Genomic DNA, 20540 nt, shown 5'->3' with positions numbered 1-20540 from the left:
GTCAAGACAGTCTTCTCTGCAGCCACATACTGAAAATATCCCTGTGTGACTGTTTCAACTTTCCAAGACCAGAAAACTGTCTAAATTAATTTTGACAGACCAATAACTGCAACTTTATTGGATATCAGGGCAATAAAAACATCTATCACCAGACAAAAAAAAAGACAGAAAAAACTTCAAATTATATGAATGCTGAGAAATGGTTTCTTTTTTCATTCAGGCAGGGCTGGGCTATGCTTCTTATAATTACCCCCTCTGGTAATATGGATTTCTTCCTGTAAAACCTCTCAGAGATTTATGGGAGGTAAAGGGAGTTATCTTCCAGAGCTTCTCCTCACAGATAAGACCACTGAAGTGCAATAACAGCCAGTAACTTATCTGACAATACTTAAAAAATGACAATACTAAATATTTTGTTGAAAGCAAATTAGAAAAAAAGCCTTATACTTTTTAATTTTGTCAACTAAACACAGTTAACCTAATTTTCTCTTCTTCCGTTTTTAATTTTGCCACTTAAAACCTCATGTAAGAGTTGCAATAGGAAATGCAAGTATCATCATTAAGTTGATCACTATTATTTACACTTAAGCACTTTTACTTAATAGTACTTTATCTGATTATCTGAGTGCAGTTTCATTTTTAGAGTAAAACTTCGTGTTTTTTGGCAATGAGGGGAAAGTCATTTGGGTGATATCACCTTTAAATAAATGCTGAGGAATACCCAAGTTGTTATAATAATTTCGCTATCATCAACAACTATTTGCGCCACTCTCTATAGTCATACTCGCGTCTCCGACCACAGTCAGATCAGAGCGGGGATGTTTGTGCCTGCGTTGAAAGTCATGTGTTGATGTTGTGATTACAGCAAGTGTTTAAGGTTGAAGATGACTCATCTAACACATACATGGTCACGTACATACACCCCATCTCCACAGTAATCTTGATAAAGATCATCACTCACTGGCCCTCTCCTTCCTCTCTCATTCTCTGACCGTGCTTACAGCTCAGCAGGATTTATGTTCGCAGTCGCACCGACCTCAACTTCTTCGTATAAATGCGTTTATTCTGAATGCTGCTCGGGGAGGGGAAAAAACTAACAGTTTTAGCAAAGAGCCAAATTAATTGAAATCATTAGAAGCACAACTATTTCATCCCCCATGCATGTATAAATTTTATTGGAGCAGGATGAATTTATGACTTGCTGTGGGCAAATCTGGGTTGGTATGGAGCGCACAAAGTGAGTTCCCCATTCATTTGCCTTGTTTGGCTTACCATTCTGGAAGGGGGGTGGTATTATTAGTCACAGGCAGGCCTAAAGTCTGTCAGATGATCATGCTCAAGAAAATGTATCTGTTCCCATACTTGGGGTTTCCATTTTTCTGTTGTTCCACTTTTCCATACTTAGCAAGGATCAAGCATTTTTGCAGAGATGCATATGCACTTAATGCTCATATTTAGGTTTTGCTGCTGGTTCTATACAGCAAACTGTAAAACCTCACCACTATGTATTCTGTCATTTACAAATCCTTTGAAAAAGCTAATTTTGATCTCTACAAACACTCAAAAAGTTCATACAACTTTTGAATAAACAATGTTTTAACGTTGCACTAAAGCATTTTGGCTTGCTTACAGGCTAATGTAGAGACTGTAAACTTGAACTGTAGTGAGCTGAACTCACATGCAAATCACTCTCCCTCCACAGGGTTGTTATGGGCTTTGTTGCCCAGGTCCATAATTTACACAAAATCTCTGATTGGCTTGTGAACAAATAACCATCACAAGAATGTGAAAAGAAAGTGAAAAAGCTTTTAAAAACCCAGTGCCCTAGATGGCCAAGATCTACTGCATGTTTGTATGATGGGCACACCTATGTATCGAGCTCTGTATTTGTTTCTGTTCACTGTTAAATATACAAATGCTAAATATTGTTTGTGAATACTGCAGCTGTTGTAGTTTTGTTTAACACCAGAGGCCTGTATATGTTCAACGTGCTCAGGGTATCTTTAGGTGATCTGGTTCAAATTACCAGAAAAATGAAGATAATGCGAAGAGGTAATATGAAGGTGGTTATGAACACTGTAAGTCAACCCAGGATTATCTCTGGATACATGAGCATTCATGTCAAACGTGTGGAGCTGGGTTCTGAAAAGTGAATATAATCATTAAAAAAGAAAGCTGGCAAAAAATGCATCCATCAGTAAGGTTACAACTGAAACATGAAAGTCACTTCCGTGTAAATATTGAACAAACAGATCTAACATTCACTGTATCACTGTGAGTTTCAGTAAATCTATGTGCTGCATGAGCAAAAGTTCAAGCCTTAATTTTTCAGATGTAATTTGAACAGTTTTAAATGGTCTCTGCACTGAATTAGGATTGAAGATGAAAAAAACTGTTCAAGCCAGTAAGTGAACTTATAGAGTTTAAATAACTTTATTTTCTGTATTCCAGCCTCTATAACATTTATAGAAAGTGGTTTAGCTGACCCATAAATTTAATTAGTTTTTTAACTAAGACAGATCTGGTTACGAGCATGGACATGTAGACAGTAAAATACTGTTTGGTCAGTGGGTGTGCTCTCTGCTCATAGTTTCTCATTTGCCATGAATAAAGGCTTGTGGTATTTATTAAAGAAAATATTTTACTGCTCATATTCTTCAACAGTCAATCAGCAGAAACTTTAAATCAGTTTCTGGATACCTAGGCATTGATTTTTATTTATTAACCTTTTTTTAACCAGGCAGGTCACATTGAGATCACAGATCTCTTTTTCAAGGGAGGCCTGGGCCTGAAAGCCTGATTTAGGCATGTTTTTAGCTTGTGGGAGGAAACCGGAGCATCCGGAGTAAGCTTGCGCAAACACAAGGAGAACATGCAAACACCACACAGAAAGACCCCTGGTCCAACCCAGGGCTTGAACCCAGGACCTTCTTGCTTTGAGGCAACCACTAATCCATCGTGCTGCCAGAGATATGCTGATATATCTCTGATGAAGATGCACCTTAGGTGAAGTCAAAGTCTTTCATTCCTCTTCTCTACTGAATTCACCTCCATCTCGTCAGGCTCTCTTCCACCTGCTCTCTATTCGCATTACAGAGGACAATGTCATCTACAAACATCATTGCCAACGGGGACTTCTGCCTAACCTCATCTGTGAACCTGTCTATCTCCATTGCAAACAAGAAGGAGCTCAGTGCTGAGCCATCTTTGTGATTCAGAAAATCCGAAACTGAACATGAAATCACATCACTAAGCTACAGCAGGGTGGGCAGCAAAAGTCTCCTATCGCAACAAAGATTACATTGATGGAACCAATATATTAAATTATTATCTCAAAAGAGTATCATTCTGAATCTATTTTCTAGATAAACGCCAGATGTCCTTATGTATTAAAAATTTTTTTTCTACTTTTTGATTATTTTCAAGATGTTCAATTTTATCCCTTCCTCATAGGTGGAATACAAAATTAGTTTTTTGCTGCTCCCCATACCTCTTTCTAAAGCTAATGCTTTGGTAGCTAACACTAAAGGTTCTGCTAATTTTGCTGAGAAGTGTTTAATCAGATGTGTCTTGGATTCCAACATGTAAGACAAGGACATGTAGTCGAACAGAAGAGAGGTTGATAGTCATCAGAGCAGACAGATGGAGGGAATGCACCAGTAAGCCCCAAACAGTGGGAAAGTCCTGAGGGAGAGATTTGCTCTGCACCCCGTCTGCTACGCTTCACTGTTCCTCTTTCTCACTCCTTCTCCGTCTACATTTATCCCCCATTCTCCCTCTGTTTGACTTCTGGGGCTGCTCTGGGATTTGTTTTGTTCTCTTCTAATGCTATCTGTTGCTATTCTCAGTGCCTCTCTTGCTACAAAGATGGACAGTGTGTATACACTAGCCTCAAGTGTGGCATCACATCAGCGTTCTCATTGCCGGGCCTGCGTGTGAGTGTGTGCAGAGGAGGTGTGGGAGGTCTTTGAGCAAATAAAAAGCCCAGAGAGACAGGGAGTTGGCACGTCCATGGTTTTTGTTTACTTTCACAACAAAATTTTACTACTTGTTGATAGAATCTCTCATGGCACCTTGGGAGTAAAAGTCTCACTTTGGAGACCTCTTGGTGAAAATGCCTCAGCAGAAGTGTCAGTTTTAAGCCCCAAGGTTATTTATTTGTTTATTTTTAGTAGAAAGAGTTGCTGTCTGCTGGCAGCCATTTTAGACTATTCTCTCTTCCCGGTAGCATTGTGGTGCAGTCCCAGTTGACTAGCATGTTGTCGGTAGCTGTGGCTGTGACTTTGTGTATTCTGTAAGTGACTGTGCAAAGACAAGACACAAAATAGGGTGATATATGACTATGTAAAACTGTGTTTGGTTAGACTTCAGTGCTTGTTGTGCAGATGGTTTTGATTTAGGCTTTTTTTTTACCCCTTTTTTTAACTGGAGCACACAGTGTCATTCAGCCACACTCATCGAGTTGCATTTAGTCAAAGATAGAGAAACATACATTGAAAGAAAATGCATAAAATGCACAGTTAGACCTTTATAGTAGTCTAATAAAATTACTCTTAGTTTAATTTTGACAGTTTTAATAAATAGTATTTTAGGTTATTTTAAAAATATTTTCTATCATTCAATTGTAGGATTTTTTTTAAAGTTGAATGTCCACTACTTTTTAAGAGTATAATTTCACAGACTTTCTTTAAACTGCTTGTAAATGTATTTTCAATTATTGTACACAAATGGGAATTTTACATTTTACAGTTTCATTTTATCTTACAAAAACAATGAAAGTCAATATATTTATAGGTTTCTTTTATAGTGTAGCCTGATAAAAGAAATATTGAGTTGTTTTTACTTCCATGAGCAATCAGACATGTTTTGTTTCTTTGCCTAATAATTCACTGGGGAAATATGTTCAGTGGTCATGTTTTTGTATATTCACTTCCAATTAGTAGGTTTGTTTTCTGGCCATATCTGCAACAACCATTACACTAATTTGTAAAAATCCTTGTCAGTGTTACATAGAAACTTAGAATCTTATGTAAAACTTATGTAAAAATGATTATAAAAAACAATGAAAAACTCCAATAATCATTAAAATCTTACCCTCTCAGGCTCAAATTAAGTTTTAGTAACAGGAAAAATCAGATATGTTGTTGCAATGCCTGCTTTGAGAGGGTTAAATAAACCTTAAAGATAAATGCTAGTTTTGATTTTGATACTAGTTATATATCCTCCTGAGACCCAGCAATGCATTTTTGTCCTCTGTGGAGTACATAGGTTTTTTGTTCATAACTCTGAAACTATACATGCCACTGTGTTAAATCCTGTTGGTCCTTAGAGAGGACATCCTGGGCTTTCCAATGATATGACATGTGTGGGGGTGGGGCTTTTCTGGAATTTTCTTTCTGATTCTTCACAATGGCTGCCATCCCTGTGAGCACATTTTATCGAAAGAAGAAAGGTAAGTATATTATTTTCTAATTATGAGCTTTGTGAGTTTAATATTCAGATTGCTTCTAGTAAATGAACATCTAAGGAATAGTTAGGTGGATTTTCAGAGCAGTTTAATTATTTGTTGGGATAAAACATAACCTGTTTATGTGTGTCCTCCATAGAGGACATCAGGATTTGCTTTTTATTTTTTTAACCTGTTTTAATAGAAATCAGCTCACTGACTGAGGCAGAGAAAATCCTAAACAGGATTATTGATGGAGACTCAGACATAGATTTGTCAGATGAGGAGGACCAAGAGGGACAGATTGACGGTGATTTTGAGGTCGGGAGTTCAGAGGATGAGGCATCAAGTGAGGAAGAGGAGAGTGAAGTTGAGGATGCACGGGCCCGTCGCCCACTTTGGACCAAAACTAACACGTAGGCTTCTGAGACAAGAGTAGATAAGCTTAGACAGATAAGAGTATTTTTTTGGATGAACTATCACTTTTAGAGGACATAATTATTTAATGTATTTGTCTGTCTCTTAAGATTCCTGCCTGTGCTGGAAGACTCCGGAGAGGTTGTCTGTACTGCCCCAAACCGTGTAGACTGGCCACCATCAAAATACTTTGAGCAGTACATTGACAACAAAGTTTTTGAGGACATGTCCTTTTGCACAAACCAGAGACAGATTCAGGTGTCAGGCTCAAGTCTGAATACAACACCTGAGGAGATTAAGACCTGGTTTGGAGTCTCAGTGTACATGGCATGCCTTGGTTACCCAAAAATCAAAATGTATTGGGCCAAAAAAACAAGAGTGCCAATAGTTGCTGAGTCGATGACAAGGGATCGCTTTTTCAAGATCAGATGTTCTTTGAAAATCACTAATGATCTTGATGTAACTGAAGAAGAGAGGAAGCTCAATATGCTTTGGAGAGTCAGTCCACTTTTGAAGAAGGTGCAACAAGGTTGCCTAAACCTACCCAGGCCAGGAAATGTTTCCATTGATGAACAAATGATTCCCTTTACTGGTCGATGTCCAGTCCGTCAATTCGTTCCTGGCAAGCCAAATCCAACCGGATTGAAGGTGTTTGTTCTCGCTACTCCAACTGGAATTGTATTGGATTTTGAAGTCTACCAAGGAAAAAACACCTTTGTCGGCAGAGACACAGGACTTGGAATAGGAGCAAATGCAGTTCTTCGGTTGACTGAGTCCATTCCCAGGGGAACTCACCTGTACTTTGACAGGTATAAACGTCAATTGTGGTGCTGTTGATGATGATTCTCTGTAAACAAATGACACTTATTTTTTATTTTTTGTGTTTGTGTCTGTCTGTCTAGGTATTTCACCTCAATAAAACTACTGGATAAATTGCTAGAAATGGGTCTGCCTGCAAGTGGAACATTGATGAAAAATAGACTCCCAAAGGATTGTAACATTACATCTGATAAAGAGTTGTTGAAACAAGGAAGAGGCTCCTCTGTAATGGTGACAAGGAAACATCCTGAGCTGGCTGTGACAAAATGGGTTGACAATAAACCTGTACTCATGGCATCAACAGTGCATGGAATAGAGCCCCAGGATACCCGGACCAGATGGTCACTGAAAGACAAAAGGCATGTTCAAGTGTCCAGACCTGCAGTGGTGGCAGAGTACAACACCAACATGGGTGGGGTTGATATGTGTGATAGAATGCTTAGTTTTTATAGAATGGCTAACCGCACAAGGAAGTGGACTGTACGCACAATCCTACACTTCTTCGATCTGGCTATCACCAACTCCTGGTTACAGTATAAGGAAGACAGCCAAGCTTTGGCACGACCTATGAAGAAAACTCTCCAATACCATGACTTCAAACTGCTCTTAGGTGAGGAACTGATTGCCCAGGGGCAGTCAGGCCAACCTAATCCAATTGAATCTGATGCGTCGAATGATGAGGAGTACGTTCCATCACAGAAGAGAAGGAGGCCCCAGCCAGATAAGGAAGTGAGAAAGTATGGAGCTGTCCATTTGCCACAGATGATGGACAATCCTAATAGTTCCAGGTGCAGAGCAGAAGGGTGCACTGGAAAAACCTACATAAAGTGCATCAAATGCAACATGTACCTCTGCATCTCAAAGAAGAAGAACTGCTTTATGGACTACCACAAACCAAAACAGAACTAACACACCTGATTAAACTACACTAATCAGCTTGCTTTTGATAAGCTGAATGAGGTCCCTGGAAATCTGAACCACTGGCTTGAATGGTGTAGCCATTTGAAATTTACAGCACTAAAGATTGTCAGAGTTCAGAGGTAAATGTATGCCTCGAAATGTGTTCATATTTGCCACAAGAGAGTCCCGATGTCCTCTCCAAAGGACATACTCTAAAAAATAAATAAAAACATGTTTTGAAATTTTTTCAATTGTAGTGATGTTTTTTCACACCAAAGAGTCATGTAGTGTAAAAAAAATTGAAATTCAAAAACTTTTTTTTCTCTGGGTCTCAGGAGGATATTGAAAAATGTTGCACCACCCTCAAATATCAATGTAAGCTTCATTGTTGGGTTCTTTTAATGAGTTGATTGTATACAACCATCAACAGATCTGCACCACAAGAAGGCCAGTTTTGTGTCCTTGTTTGTAGAATGTTGTTTGTTTTACAGTTTTGTAGACATCAGTCAGCATTCGTGGTGTTCTTACAAACATGTAAGTTTTGGGAAAATTTAGACAAATCTTTACAAACAAAAGTGTCCTCCTGTCTGAGGGATTAAAAAAACTGTTCTGTGGTCCCACACAAAAATGCCCAGTAATGGCAGTAAAAGGCATAAACACAATGCTTTTCAGAGCCTTAGAACATATATTATCATTAGAACAAATAAGAACATTCATGGTATAAAATGGGACCATAAATTTGAAAACATACAATTATTGGTTCTTTACCAAGGTATATGCCTGTTTGATGCTCAGGCGCCTGTGCATGTATGCGAAGACATGATGCCCACTCAAACTGTTGAGAGAAATGGCTTTAAGGCATTAGCAAAAGTACTGCATTCACAGTATGGAGTTCCAAGTCGCAAAGACTTCACACAAAACAAGTCCTGAACTTGTACAGCAGCTGTTGTGAGAAAGAAGAGCAAATGGTGCATACACACTCACACACATACACACACTGATGCAGCATCAGCTGTGGAGTTTAATAACTCCTCGTAGCAAACCGTTGTTATAACCCCTGTGACCTCTGTAAACAGCATATTAATACCTCATGATAACTTTAACTTATATGGCAGTAAATGATTACTTTTTCAGTATTCTATATAAACACTTAGAGTATTCCATAGGAATAGATGTGAAAAATGTGATACGCCTTCAAGCTCATTTTTGCTCTGATGGCACCATTTATTTCTCCATTGCAAAATATTTGCAATGGAGAAAATCCTTACATTTGTGAAGTTTTTTTCCCATTGTGATCCCTCTTGGTTTAAAGTATGCCACTGAAGAATCTCAATTTTAAGGGCCCGGTAGCTTGACCGCTTTACCCTTCCCTACATCATAAACAGAACTGGAATAACCCCATACATTTAAAACATAGGGCTGAGGCAAAGTGTTAGGGGGAAGAGATGAAATGGAATTTAGTCTAAGACAGTAATGAAGTGTCATAAGCGCTGAAGTCACTGATGCATATACAAATCTTTAATTTTTAACTCTTCTGCGAGATAGAAAATCTAGCAATGTTCCAAGCCAATCACAAGGATTGAATCAGGGTCTCAATCAGGGCATTTTTTTAAATAACCAATATCTGATTAGCTCACTACCATCCGCTCCTAAACTTTGTTGTTGGCATTCTGCCTTTGGTTTTACGTCAGCTGAGACAAAATACAAGACAACTGCTGTGAAACGTCCTGTAATGTGCCAAGAGAGCAGTTCTGCAGCAACTTGCAACACATGCAATTTGGGCATTTCTCACCGATTAAATGAGACATTTAAATCCCAATCACTTGGCTGAGAACACTGAGTTCACTCAGCAAACTTAAAGCTAACACGGCTAAGCAACACACTTTAGAGGAAACTCTGAAGATAAGAGACAATCTTCCATGGAACAGTGACAAAGAAAAAAAGGAATACAGAGTAAGTTTATTTTTCTGGATGGCCAACTAACGGTTGTGGCGGAGAAAAAAAGGTTTTAGTCACATTTCCTACCCTCTCGACACTCTATACCTAGCGCTACCAGAGCTGTATAAAAACAGACATTTGGAGTTCAAATGTCTGCTCAGTTTCACTGCTTAACCTCGCAGCACTCTCAATAAATTCCTTATTTGATCAAAATTGTACTGTGCTGCATGCACAAAAACTGTTCTATTTATATGTTTACATGCTGTGCTATGTGAAATAGGAAAAGAATATGGCAATTTTTCTTGTTGATGATAAAAACAACTTGAGGGACAACATGAACACAGGTTTTCTTTACTGCAATGTAGATCTACTGAAGTGTCAAGCACATGATGGCATTGATTTTAATAACTTTAATCTACTTATGGTGTGTAATTTGCAAGTTGGTGCTGCAAAAGACATATGCAGGTATCAAACTGAGACTTGGTATCCGCCAATACTTATCTTAAATTATTTGAATCAACATTATGATTAAAAAACTAAGTCCTGATCAGAAAATTCCTAAAAAAATTGATGTTTGATGTTTTAAGATAAATCTATAGTAACAGTCTACTCATCTAAATTTGTGTTGATCTTGTTATATATTATACGGTTAATGATGTTGACATTATTTTTCAAAACTGAGCATAAAGATAGGAAAAGGCAGCAGAGTTTGGAGCCTCTGAAGCACAACTTCCTCCCATCACATCATCACATTCACTCATGAGAAAGTGCAGAGGTTGGGAGAGTACTAAGCACCACAAATCCGAAAACAACAAATTATATAAGTAGGTCAGCAGCACACATGTGCTAACACCTCATTCTATGAATTTATAATCTCTGCCTTTCGTTAAAAGGAAAGCGTGTGTTTACTCAACACCTTATCAACCCAAACAGGACTAAATTAGGTTTTAACGTCTGCATTGACACTTGGCCTCATTATACCTAAAATCTATGTAAATATTTTTGGGCTATTCAGCAACAAACAATCTGCATATATTGTCCAAAATTAGCCTTATCAACAAGTATAAATATATATTTCTAAAGTGATACATTTAGAGCCTGTTAATTTGTAACATGTCTGTTTCTTCTTGTGATGGACCTGACCTTTGCGTTGAACTCTTGAAGTCTATTATTGAAAATGCGGTTAATGCTTAATGCATAATGCATAAAGCTGGCAATGCGAGCCCATTTCCCCTTCGTTGCCTGCTTTCTCTCACAACTGTTTGTTGACTTGGTAATTGGGACTTTAACCATCCTGCTTCCCTCAGATAATAAAATGCTTAAAAGGCTGGAAACTATGTTTCAGCGGCCATCATGCAAAATGCATTAGAAAAGAGAAAGCGCAGGACAGTATGCTGAGTAGCGTGTGCCTGCTTTCCTATTACGCTTTACTTGACATATCAGTTAAACATCTGGATTTTTAAGACAGCCTAAACTTTATCCCTTGGGTACACTTGAATTATGAAAGACCCAAATTAGAATGTTTAAATTAAATGTTTTAAAAAGACATTACTTATCTTAGGACAATACTTCATTAGAATTTGGAAAGTTAATAGAATTATAGGCATGCAGTCAAATGACGGAGTGCCTTTCTGTTAACAAGGCAGTTTTTTAACTGAAGAACTTGAACTGAGTGGGACTCATTTTGGCAACATTAAGAGACAGTCCTTTCGACAGTGAAGGGCTGCTGTAAATTAGGAGATTTTGAGGACAATCCATGGCTCTTTATGCAGAAGAAAGATGCAATAAATTGGAAAAAATCTGTTTGTGTGCATGCGATACAATCAGGCTGTTATCAAATCAACTTTATTTTAAGTATAATAAAAGTAAAACACAAAAATACTAAATTACATACATGAGAAGTTACTTGCATCTGTGTAAGTAAGTAATCTTTGTGGGAACCTGTCATTGAAAAACAACAGGCCTGTTCTCCTTCGATTAAACTGTCTGTCAAAACTGCAGGCACGTGGAATACCCATAAAAACAGAAAGCTGATCCAAAGTTGGGCCTGCATACATATCTTTGAATGAACTGAGCTATAAGTTGGTTCTTGTGAAATGCGAACTTGCAAAACACTTTCCAGAAGAACTAACCCTAACCTGACCTTAGATAAGCAGAAGATAATATATGTATGTATGTATGTATGGTTGGACTTTCCTAAGAATAAAAATTGTCAAGTATTTAAATTCAGCCATGTACACAATAAGTTAACTTAATTTTAGCCAAAAATATGATAAAACCTAAAGATATTTAAACCAAGCAGTCATTGCGTCCTGATCTAACCAAAAATTGAGAATGGAACTAAAAAACATCACTAATTTAAGTATTTTCTGTGATTTGACCTAACCAAAGAGTAATTTTAAATAAATCTTGAAAACAAACAAAAAACCTGAACCTAACCAAGTTGTTTTAATGGACTAACCTAATCAAAGAGTAAGTAAAATAACCTATCTATTTAAACAAGATCCTAAACCTAACCAAGCAGTCTTGGTGAGTTGACCTAGAGAGTAAATGAAAATAAAATATTAAAAAAACAAGTATTAAAGTAAAAAAAGTAAAAAAAGTATTTTTTACCCCTGACATACCCAAAGAGTGAGCAAAAAAATTTTTTTTTTTACAAAGAATCCTACACCTAAACAAGCAGTTTTTTTGTGTTGACCTACCTAAATAGTTAGTAAAAATAAAACTTGAGAACTGAAGGCCCAAAGTTGGAATTGACCTGAAATTTCTAATGTAACAGCTAGCATGTTTGTTCTGTCTTAACAAACTGATGTGGTGACATCTCTTGTACTACTTAAAAGGTTATTTGTTTTCATTTTGAAAAAGACTCATCTGAGCTGCAGTTTGAGCACAAGAATATCCAACTTATACTATGATTTCAGATGAAATGATTTGTTTAACTACCTCTTTAAAATAAGTGTAATTATATCACCGCCTGAGTAGATTTTTCATTTACTTTAAGAAAATCCATAATTCTAAGAGTCAAAACAAATGGTTACATAAGAGGCAAATGGCTCACTGTGGGTGGCTGTGGCATAAATGACAGCTAATTGTTCTGGCCTTGGGAAAAAAAAAGAAAAAAACAAGCATGAGGGGTTTTGTTAGAGTGGGTGGCAGTAATAAAAGGTAGTAGTTGTTTTGTGTTTATTTATTTAGCAGTTGATAGATGACAGAACTCTGATAAAATTCAATAGCTGTTGTTTGTTTGTACAGGCTTGGGTGGGAGACTAGATGTGAAACCCTTGTGGAAGAATCTCCCTGCCTTAAGTTCTTTGTGTTATTTAGCAGCAGTAAAAAAATCACGGTAAAGAAAGAAAGGAAACACTCTGTGCTTGCTGTTAGTCATCCATTCCTCTTTCCACAACCATATTCTCTCTACATCCACAAGCACTTTGCATATTTTAGCATGTATATGAATCTCATGATTTTTAATGGCTCTAATTGGCTCTAGCTCATTGTGCTGGAGTGTGCTTTAATCTTTTGTGTGTCGAGGTCTTGCCTCACTTGCTGAACCAAAACAAATGAATCAGTGCTTGTCTCCATTTAACTCATCCATGTTCACCCTCCTCCGCTCTTCCGTGTGAAATGTGAAAAATGGTGCGTTCAAGTTGGCAGGAGTGGAAGTAATGAATTTCCCACTCACCTGTCACAGTAAGAGTGTTTAGTTTATTCCACGGTTTTACATCTCTACTGTCAAGAATTTTGCACTTCCTGAAGTACATCTTGACTGACAAATTGGCAATTATCGGCGCCTGCTCAATGGAGCAGGTGGAGCAGCTGCTCCTCCCATTTTTTTAAAGCGGGGCATCAAACTTGTTTTTGCTCCCTGGATTTTTGATTCCAAACAAAAAGACAAAAGCTTACAGTGTTTATACATTCTAATGTAGGCTACAAACTGAAAAGTAATATTAAAGGTACCTGCTATATTCTTTACTCACCAACCCCTCCAGACCTTTTATTTGGTTTAGTATAACTCTACTACACCACTAGCTTGTTAGTCAAACAGACCTCCTTCAGCTGTGGAGAGAACACTAGAAAGCTGAAATCAGTCTTTAAAAGTGCAACGGTGCTATATGTTTTTCTGACTATGTACTAGAAGGAAACAAGTTTAAAGCTCTGAGTGATGTCAAGCTATTTAGGAGCGCAATATATCCACAAGTTCTTAAAAACTGGAAGTAGTCCCATCATGCTGCCTGAAGCACAACACAGGTGTGTGAGACTATATGCAGATGTTTGGGTTGAACGGACGTCCAAGCTAAAATTAAATTGGTTTTTACTATTATTTGTGCATATTGGACTATTTAGGAGCACAGGATGTCCAAGTTCATAAAAATGGCAAAATTGTCCCTTTATAATGCTCCGATTTTAACATCTACCTATAGAAGAACATGGTTGGGTGTGATATATTGTGAGCATTTTGGACTGAATTGACATCTAGGCTAAAATTGGACTAAAATTACCTAAATATGAAAGTTTTGTTAATGTCTACATTGATTTTATATGATTTTCTTTGATAACCTAATTAGGTGCCCCAGATTTCAATCGTAACCCAATAAAATTAGACAACTTTAGAGTTTGATATAAACTGACTAAGAAAAAATAACTGATGCTGAAAATAATACATAACTGGCTTTATCCATCCACTCAATTTCTGTACTCATCTAAACTTGTTAGGTATTCAGGGGAGAGGCAGGGTACACCCTAGACAGGTCACTAGTTAATCACTAAACCAACGCAGAGACACACAAGACAGACAAGCACGCACACATACTCACATCTACAGTCAGTTTATAGTTGCCAAATAACGTTAACATGCATGTTTTTGCTCTGTGGTGGGAACCTAGAGTATCCAGAGAAAACAGAAAGACCTCAGACCTCAACCAAAGTTCCAACTAGAGACCTTCTTGCTGTGATGTAGCAGAGCAAACACTGTACAGTACTGTCACACTGCCTTTTCTTGCTTCAGTAGACTCCAGTTAACAAAAAGGTGAATTCAGTGATCCAGATTGGCCCATCTTTAGTCAATGATACTGTGAATCTTTACAGATGAGTAAGGGTAACAAATTATAGTGTTTTAAATTCTTATTATTACAACCATATTGATGATGTGCTCATATCTTTAAAAAATTTAGAAAACAAATCTATATGGGATGTAATAAAAAAAGAGTATTCATATGTAGGAAACTAGTGTTTTCAAGACATGAATACAACAATAGCAAATGAACTCAAAGGAAGCATTAGACTGCAGAAAGAACCCACCCTGCAGAGCTCACAATTTCACAGTCCACCGAAGTTTTAAATACCATATGTTAGCTCAGCATATACTTAGCCCTTCTTTTTAAGCTGCTTCTCTCTATGGTCCCTGGCTTTAAAAAATCTCAGATCTACCCCTGACTCTGTGTCAACTATTCTCATAAATTGCTTTACTTTATGCACATATAATTAGGATTTGATCAGATATCTGTAATATATAATGGTACACTTGTTGATCTCATTCAAAAATGTCATTAATAAAGGGCATATTTTTCCCAACAAAGCATAAACAAACTCAGAAAGACACACAGAAAGAATTCAAATAACTTGCCTGGATTTTTAATTTAGTACCTAGTATATGATAACATGATCCTAGTTTACTTATGGTCAAATTAAATATTTCTTCTTGGACTCAGGATGAGAACATTTGTACTAACACAGGTGTATAAAAGTCTGATATTATATAAGCTGTCAATTTTTTTTGTGCTGATTGGTGCATTCATGGTTGATTTTAAAAGCGTTTCTATGTAGGTGTCGGTGTGAAGCTCAGGTGTGGCTGGGGAAGTGAGACAATTAGCATGATCACACCACAACAGAGCTGCTCCTCTCAGGGGCAGAGGAATTGCCATCCTTTCTCTGTCTGCATCTAACAGACTGCACACAAGTAATGGAAAATTATGTATTTAAAAAGGTTTATTTTTAAAGAGTTTTTTTTGTAATCACAAGACACCCATATAATCATTTAATGATGTAGAAATTGTGTTTAGAGCATATAAATTCAAATCAAAAACACTGTAAAACTGAATATTTTGACAGTTATTATGGCCCTAAAGTGATAGTCCAACAATTTTGAAGAGACTGTATGATCAATTTAAATTATGGGTCTGAAAATAGTGTCTTGTACAATACACACATTTTCTTTTTTACTGTAGTCTAACTTCAGCTTCTGGTGTAAGGTGGAAGACTATTCAAGGTTTCCAGCATATTTTTCTGAGAATTATGTGAGCTAAATAAAAAATAATTCTGGTCAAATTTAATAATTTTCCCAAATCAATAAGCTATATTTATTGGGTTAAATTGTAAGATAAAAATATGTCACCAAATAAACATTGTATTGGGGTTAAATTTGAAAACACAAATACCAACATTTGAACAACTTTTAGAATGATAGTGGTAGTTTTTAGTTTTGTTCACCGCAGTTTCAACCTGGCAGACTCACCCAGGTGTCCAGCATCACTCATCGCGGATCCTCACTCCCAGCTGCCAAATCGCATCCAGGTCCAGGATATAAGGCTCCCCGTCCTCGGCTCCTCCTGCTCGCCAGCCAAGTCTCGTCCCACCGCCTCCCCAAACTCCACCCTCGCTTTCTTATGCTCCTCTGGACTCCCCTTCCTCGTCCTCCACGCCACCACCAGGTCCAGGTCCCGGGGGAAGACTACCCTAATCTCTCACCCTACTTCGATCATTCAAGCTCTAGCCAATAAAGACCTCTAGCCAATAAAACACTCTAATTGTCTTTATCTCTCTGTGTGAGTCTCTCCAGGTTGAAATGTTATTTGACAATCTGTTTAAAATCTTACAGCAATGAGTATGACTATATTGATATATAAATGTTGCCTTTGTCTGATTTTTCTATTTGGGACCTGATTAAGAAAAGAATCAGTGAACAGACAGAGCTTCTAACTGAAGTTTAAGTAAAACTGAATCATCACCTGCTTGGAAGCAGCAGGTAATGAGTTCAATCTCTGTTACCATGGTGATCTAACCAGGCTCAAAGAAATCCTACAAACTCAGACTTTCAGCTCATAATTTCAGCTTAACTTTTAAACCTCACTTTGTAGTCCAGCCCTCTGGTAATCCACTGACCAGCCATCAGGCTCTCATGACACCTGAACTTCTTTTTGATAGAAGTCTGACATACCTTCCATTGATTTAAAAGTCACGTTTCGACCGTCTTATATCTCTGTGAGCAAGAAAGGTATTATTGTAGCCACAATACTGAACTGTAATCAAAATCCAAAGCAGGGTAGATAATTTAAGAGTTTTTCTACCAGCTGCTTTGTGGTTTGTTCAACATGTTTTGTTGTTGAACAAGTGGAGCACTGTGGGATGGGCTGCACTTCAATGACCCTAATGAACCACTGACAACAGCTTTAACATTTCTTTTAGTCTTGGTTCTCCTTACCCTTTTTATACAGTTTATATAATAGAAAACATCAGCATTTTGTCAGCTTAGAGCAGGGGTGTCAAACCCAGTGACGCAAGGGGGGAAAATTTTGGTCCTATCCAAGGGCCAATCACGATCAATATTTCTTAAAAATTACATAAATTAACCTTGGTTTTAGATGTATTATGTCAAATTATTCATATAGAAATATCAATTACCTTTTCCCAGTTACAGATTATACAGAATTTAGAGCAAACAAACTTTAATGAACACAGACAAATAGATCATACTTCAAAAAGCACATCATTATCAGTCATTTCTTACGCCTCACTCAGCTTTTAAATTAATTTTTTAACATTAAAACTGATTTTTTTTTTAAAAAGCCATCAACAAAAACCTGATCATACAGAAATTACAACTATATATTGTTGGCTTCTAAGTCACTGTCAAGAGAAAACTTCACTTATTAGGCTCAGTTTTTTTTTAAGCAAAATAAGAATCAGAGACTCGATCTGTCCCGGACTAGAGGGCCGGACCTAATAAAATCTAAACGTTATCTTCGGGGCCGGAAGAAATGTTACAGAGAGCCAGATCTGGCCCGCGGGCCTTGAGTTTAACACGTGTGGCTTAGAGGATTACAAAAGTAAGCCCGAAATTAAAATTTGGCTTTATAGAGGAGAGTGGATGCATGTTGGAACTTTGGGCACTAGCTGCACTGGCACTCTTCAGAATTTCTTAAAAAGTTTTCTAGTCATTAAATTAGCCTTTGTTTGGCCTGGTTCTCATTTCTTCAGAGAGAACAATAATTCATCTGCCATCACCTCTGTGCTGAAATGAATGGTCAGGGAGTGAGGCCTTGAAAAATGGCTTGATGCCAACACAGCCAGCACCAACCTGATGACCTAAAGGCCAACAGGATGTGATCTGTGCCAAATGCATGGTCATGCTTTGCAATTTGAGTTATTTCTTGTGTGGCAGGAAATGGGGCAGAGTGATGGGTCACGTGATTCAACTGTGAGATTTGTCTTCATATGATGGAAAATGATAACCTGGAAGGAGAGCTGTGTTTCTCAGAATAACCTTTACGCTCACATGGGCAGAAACGGAAGAAACGGTGCAGAGATTAAGTATCTCTATGTATCTTTATGCAAATCCAACTGAGTAAAACACAGAGCTCTAACTAGTTATTTCTGTTCTAAGAACACATTTTCAAAATTGATGAGCACAATTTTTGAGGTCATTCCCGCTGGAAAAATACTCAGCAAGTGTGCGGTCCCCCAAAAAACTGTCTGTTCTTTTTTAATTGCTGCTTCCCGCTAAGCTTCCAGACAGTCGAACACCAAATTTGACGAAGGCTGTGAAAAGAAGAGAGGAAGTGATTTATGAAATGGTAAGAGGAAAAGAAGAGAAGGTGGATGGACAGGAAAGAATAAGGTGAGGATTAACTGCATGGACACATTGTCAAAATAGCTTCCTTTCATGGAACTGCTGCCCACTGCAGTTTCCCCCTCAATCTCTCATAAGCATCGCCTCCAGTGTCAAGAACACTGCAATGCCCCTCTATATCATATGTTCTACATCTATTATTAATCTGTTCAGTTGTACCTTTGTTTAATAGAAATAGCCATGGCTTTGTTTCCAATGCAGACCTTTCAAAACGCACAGAAAGAAACCATCAAATTCTGACACATTATCTCCATCTCAGATGCTGCTCTTCTATCATAAATTAATAACTACTCTTACAACTCTGCATACTTGATGCCAAATCTGTTCAAGTACATGCACTATGCACTATGCACTATGCACGGTTGGTTCTTGGTTCAGTATTAGTAGATACACTGCTGGATAGAGGTATTATTCATAAGCTTTGCTGATGTCCACATCAAAGATGTTCAACTGTTGAAATCTGAACTTTTCTTACACATCAATCCACCTGTGATGACTTTTAAAATATTTGGGCCTTCAGAACTGGCAAGAACATCTAACACTAACTTACAACAAAACATTAGATTTCTTGGTGCACAACTGAAAACATAGGTTCAACATAAAACGTTTCAAATAGTTGAATAACTGCCTCAAGCAGAGGGGTTCAGGTATTTGATCAACAGATCAAGGCCTTGTCCTCAGTCATAAGGGTATTGATTCAATCTAATATGGTAAAAACAGAGCTGAGCTGAAAGGCAAAGCTCTCGATTTACTGGTTCATCCAGGTACCAACTTTCACCTGTGGTCACAAGATATGAAACACGAACAAAAGAACCAGATAAGCAGCTGAAATGAGCTTGCTTCATATGGTGGCCAATTACGCCTTTAAGATAAGGCAAGGAGCTCTATCATTTGGGGCGAAATTGGAGTAGAGTTGCTGCTCCGCCTTAGAAAAGAGACAGTTGAGATAGTTGGGCGTCTGATCTGCATGCCTCCTGGGCACCTCCCTCTGAAGGTTTTCCAGGTATGTCCCACTGGGCAGAAACCCCAGAACTCACTGGAGGGATTATATAACTTCTTTGGCCTTTGGATATGTATGAGGAGCTGGAGAGTGTTGCTGAAGAGACATATGTCTGGGTTTTCTTCCTAGACCTGTTGCTTCTGTGACCCAATCACAGAAAAGCAGAAGAAAACTTCTTCTTCTCCCTTATAGACATAGGTAGTTAGATTTAACATACAAGAAAGTAACTGAAACAGTTCAGACTTGTATGGAAGGGGATCAGTTTTACTAATCAACCTTGTCAGGTTTCTGCCAATATATAAGCCAAATATTACAAAAAAGCACAAGTGGTTGATTTAACAAGTGACAGTAATGCTTTCTGCCAGTTTAACACAAAGCTTTGCATTTGCAAAAGCAGCTTTATTCTCCCTCTTGGTCGGAGTAGCAAACCCTGATCTGTCTGTCTTTTTTTTAAATGTTATAGTATTTTCTAATAAAAATAGCTTACACCAGACAGAAATATTGATGTCAGACATTTGTCTTTGCCACTAGTGTAGGGTTTTCTACTCTGTCTAAAGTTAAATGTGCTCATTATGTCAAAGGAGTTGCTGCTTAGTACTAAATATTTGACCATGTAGTCAAGAAAATATTGGGTTTTACACAAAAAAAACCCACTATGTGAGCCTACAGAGCGGTGACAGGGAGATGGATTTAGCCATTTGTATTGACTAATAGTATTGACCAAGCTAACTACAGCTGTCAACCTCCATGAAGGAACACACTACAGTTATTTTAGCACCAACTTTCAATCACTTGTGCTGCAAGTGCAAAGACAGGTTTTTTGTAAAAAAAAAGAAAAAAACAAAGAAAAAAGTGTGCTTTTGTCTGTATTTATCTTTGTTTCATGTGACAGTAGTCCTAGTAATCCTAATCCTATAATTTTTTGAAGAATTTTATTTTTAATTCAAGGAGTTTTCTCAGTTCAAGATTAAAAGATCCCATGTTTTTAACTGAAGTGAATTGTTCAGTTTATGCAAGCTGAGCTCAAATATGAATCACTCTTCCTCCCCTCCCTGCTAAGGGTTGTGCCACAGTCATACTTGTGAAGGGTCCCTTTAATACAGCTTCAGTTGTCG

The 20540-nt window shown here is 37.6% G+C and overlaps 2 protein-coding genes across 11 annotated transcripts in view; both read left to right on the top strand.

The window, feature by feature from the left end:
* cacna1g (calcium channel, voltage-dependent, T type, alpha 1G subunit) overlaps positions 1-20540 on the top strand; it is a 294208-nt gene that overhangs the window by 51568 nt on the left and 222100 nt on the right. The gene's annotated exons all lie outside the window — the stretch shown is intronic.
* On the top strand, positions 5203-7827 carry LOC108235879 (piggyBac transposable element-derived protein 3-like). 2 transcript variants are annotated; one of them, XM_025005926.2, is made up of 3 exons: positions 5203-5452; positions 5974-6672; positions 6766-7827. In XM_025005926.2, the coding sequence occupies exons 2-3, from the start codon at positions 6089-6091 to the stop codon at positions 7589-7591; spliced, it is 1410 nt and encodes a 469-aa protein (XP_024861694.1). In that variant the 5' UTR covers positions 5203-5452; positions 5974-6088; the 3' UTR covers positions 7592-7827. The 2 variants fall into 2 exon arrangements, with proteins under 2 accessions (XP_024861694.1, XP_037836560.1); XM_037980632.1 differs by having other exon boundaries at positions 5203-5862.

This window comes from Kryptolebias marmoratus, linkage group LG17 (genome assembly GCF_001649575.2).
Source record: "Kryptolebias marmoratus isolate JLee-2015 linkage group LG17, ASM164957v2, whole genome shotgun sequence".
In the NCBI taxonomy this organism is placed as follows: Eukaryota; Metazoa; Chordata; class Actinopteri; order Cyprinodontiformes; family Rivulidae; genus Kryptolebias; species Kryptolebias marmoratus.
This window is presented reverse-complemented; position numbering and strand designations above follow the sequence as displayed.

What these genes read in the sequence shown, in the direction of transcription:
- LOC108235879 (XM_025005926.2), top strand. Translation starts at nt 6,089, where the DNA reads ATGTCCTTTTGCACAAACCAGAGACAGATTCAGGTGTCAGGCTCAAGT. An exon ending in ACTCACCTGTACTTTGACAG is followed by an intron (nt 6,673 to 6,765) that starts GTATAAACGTCA and finishes CTGTCTGTCTAG; the next exon opens with GTATTTCACCTCAATAAAAC.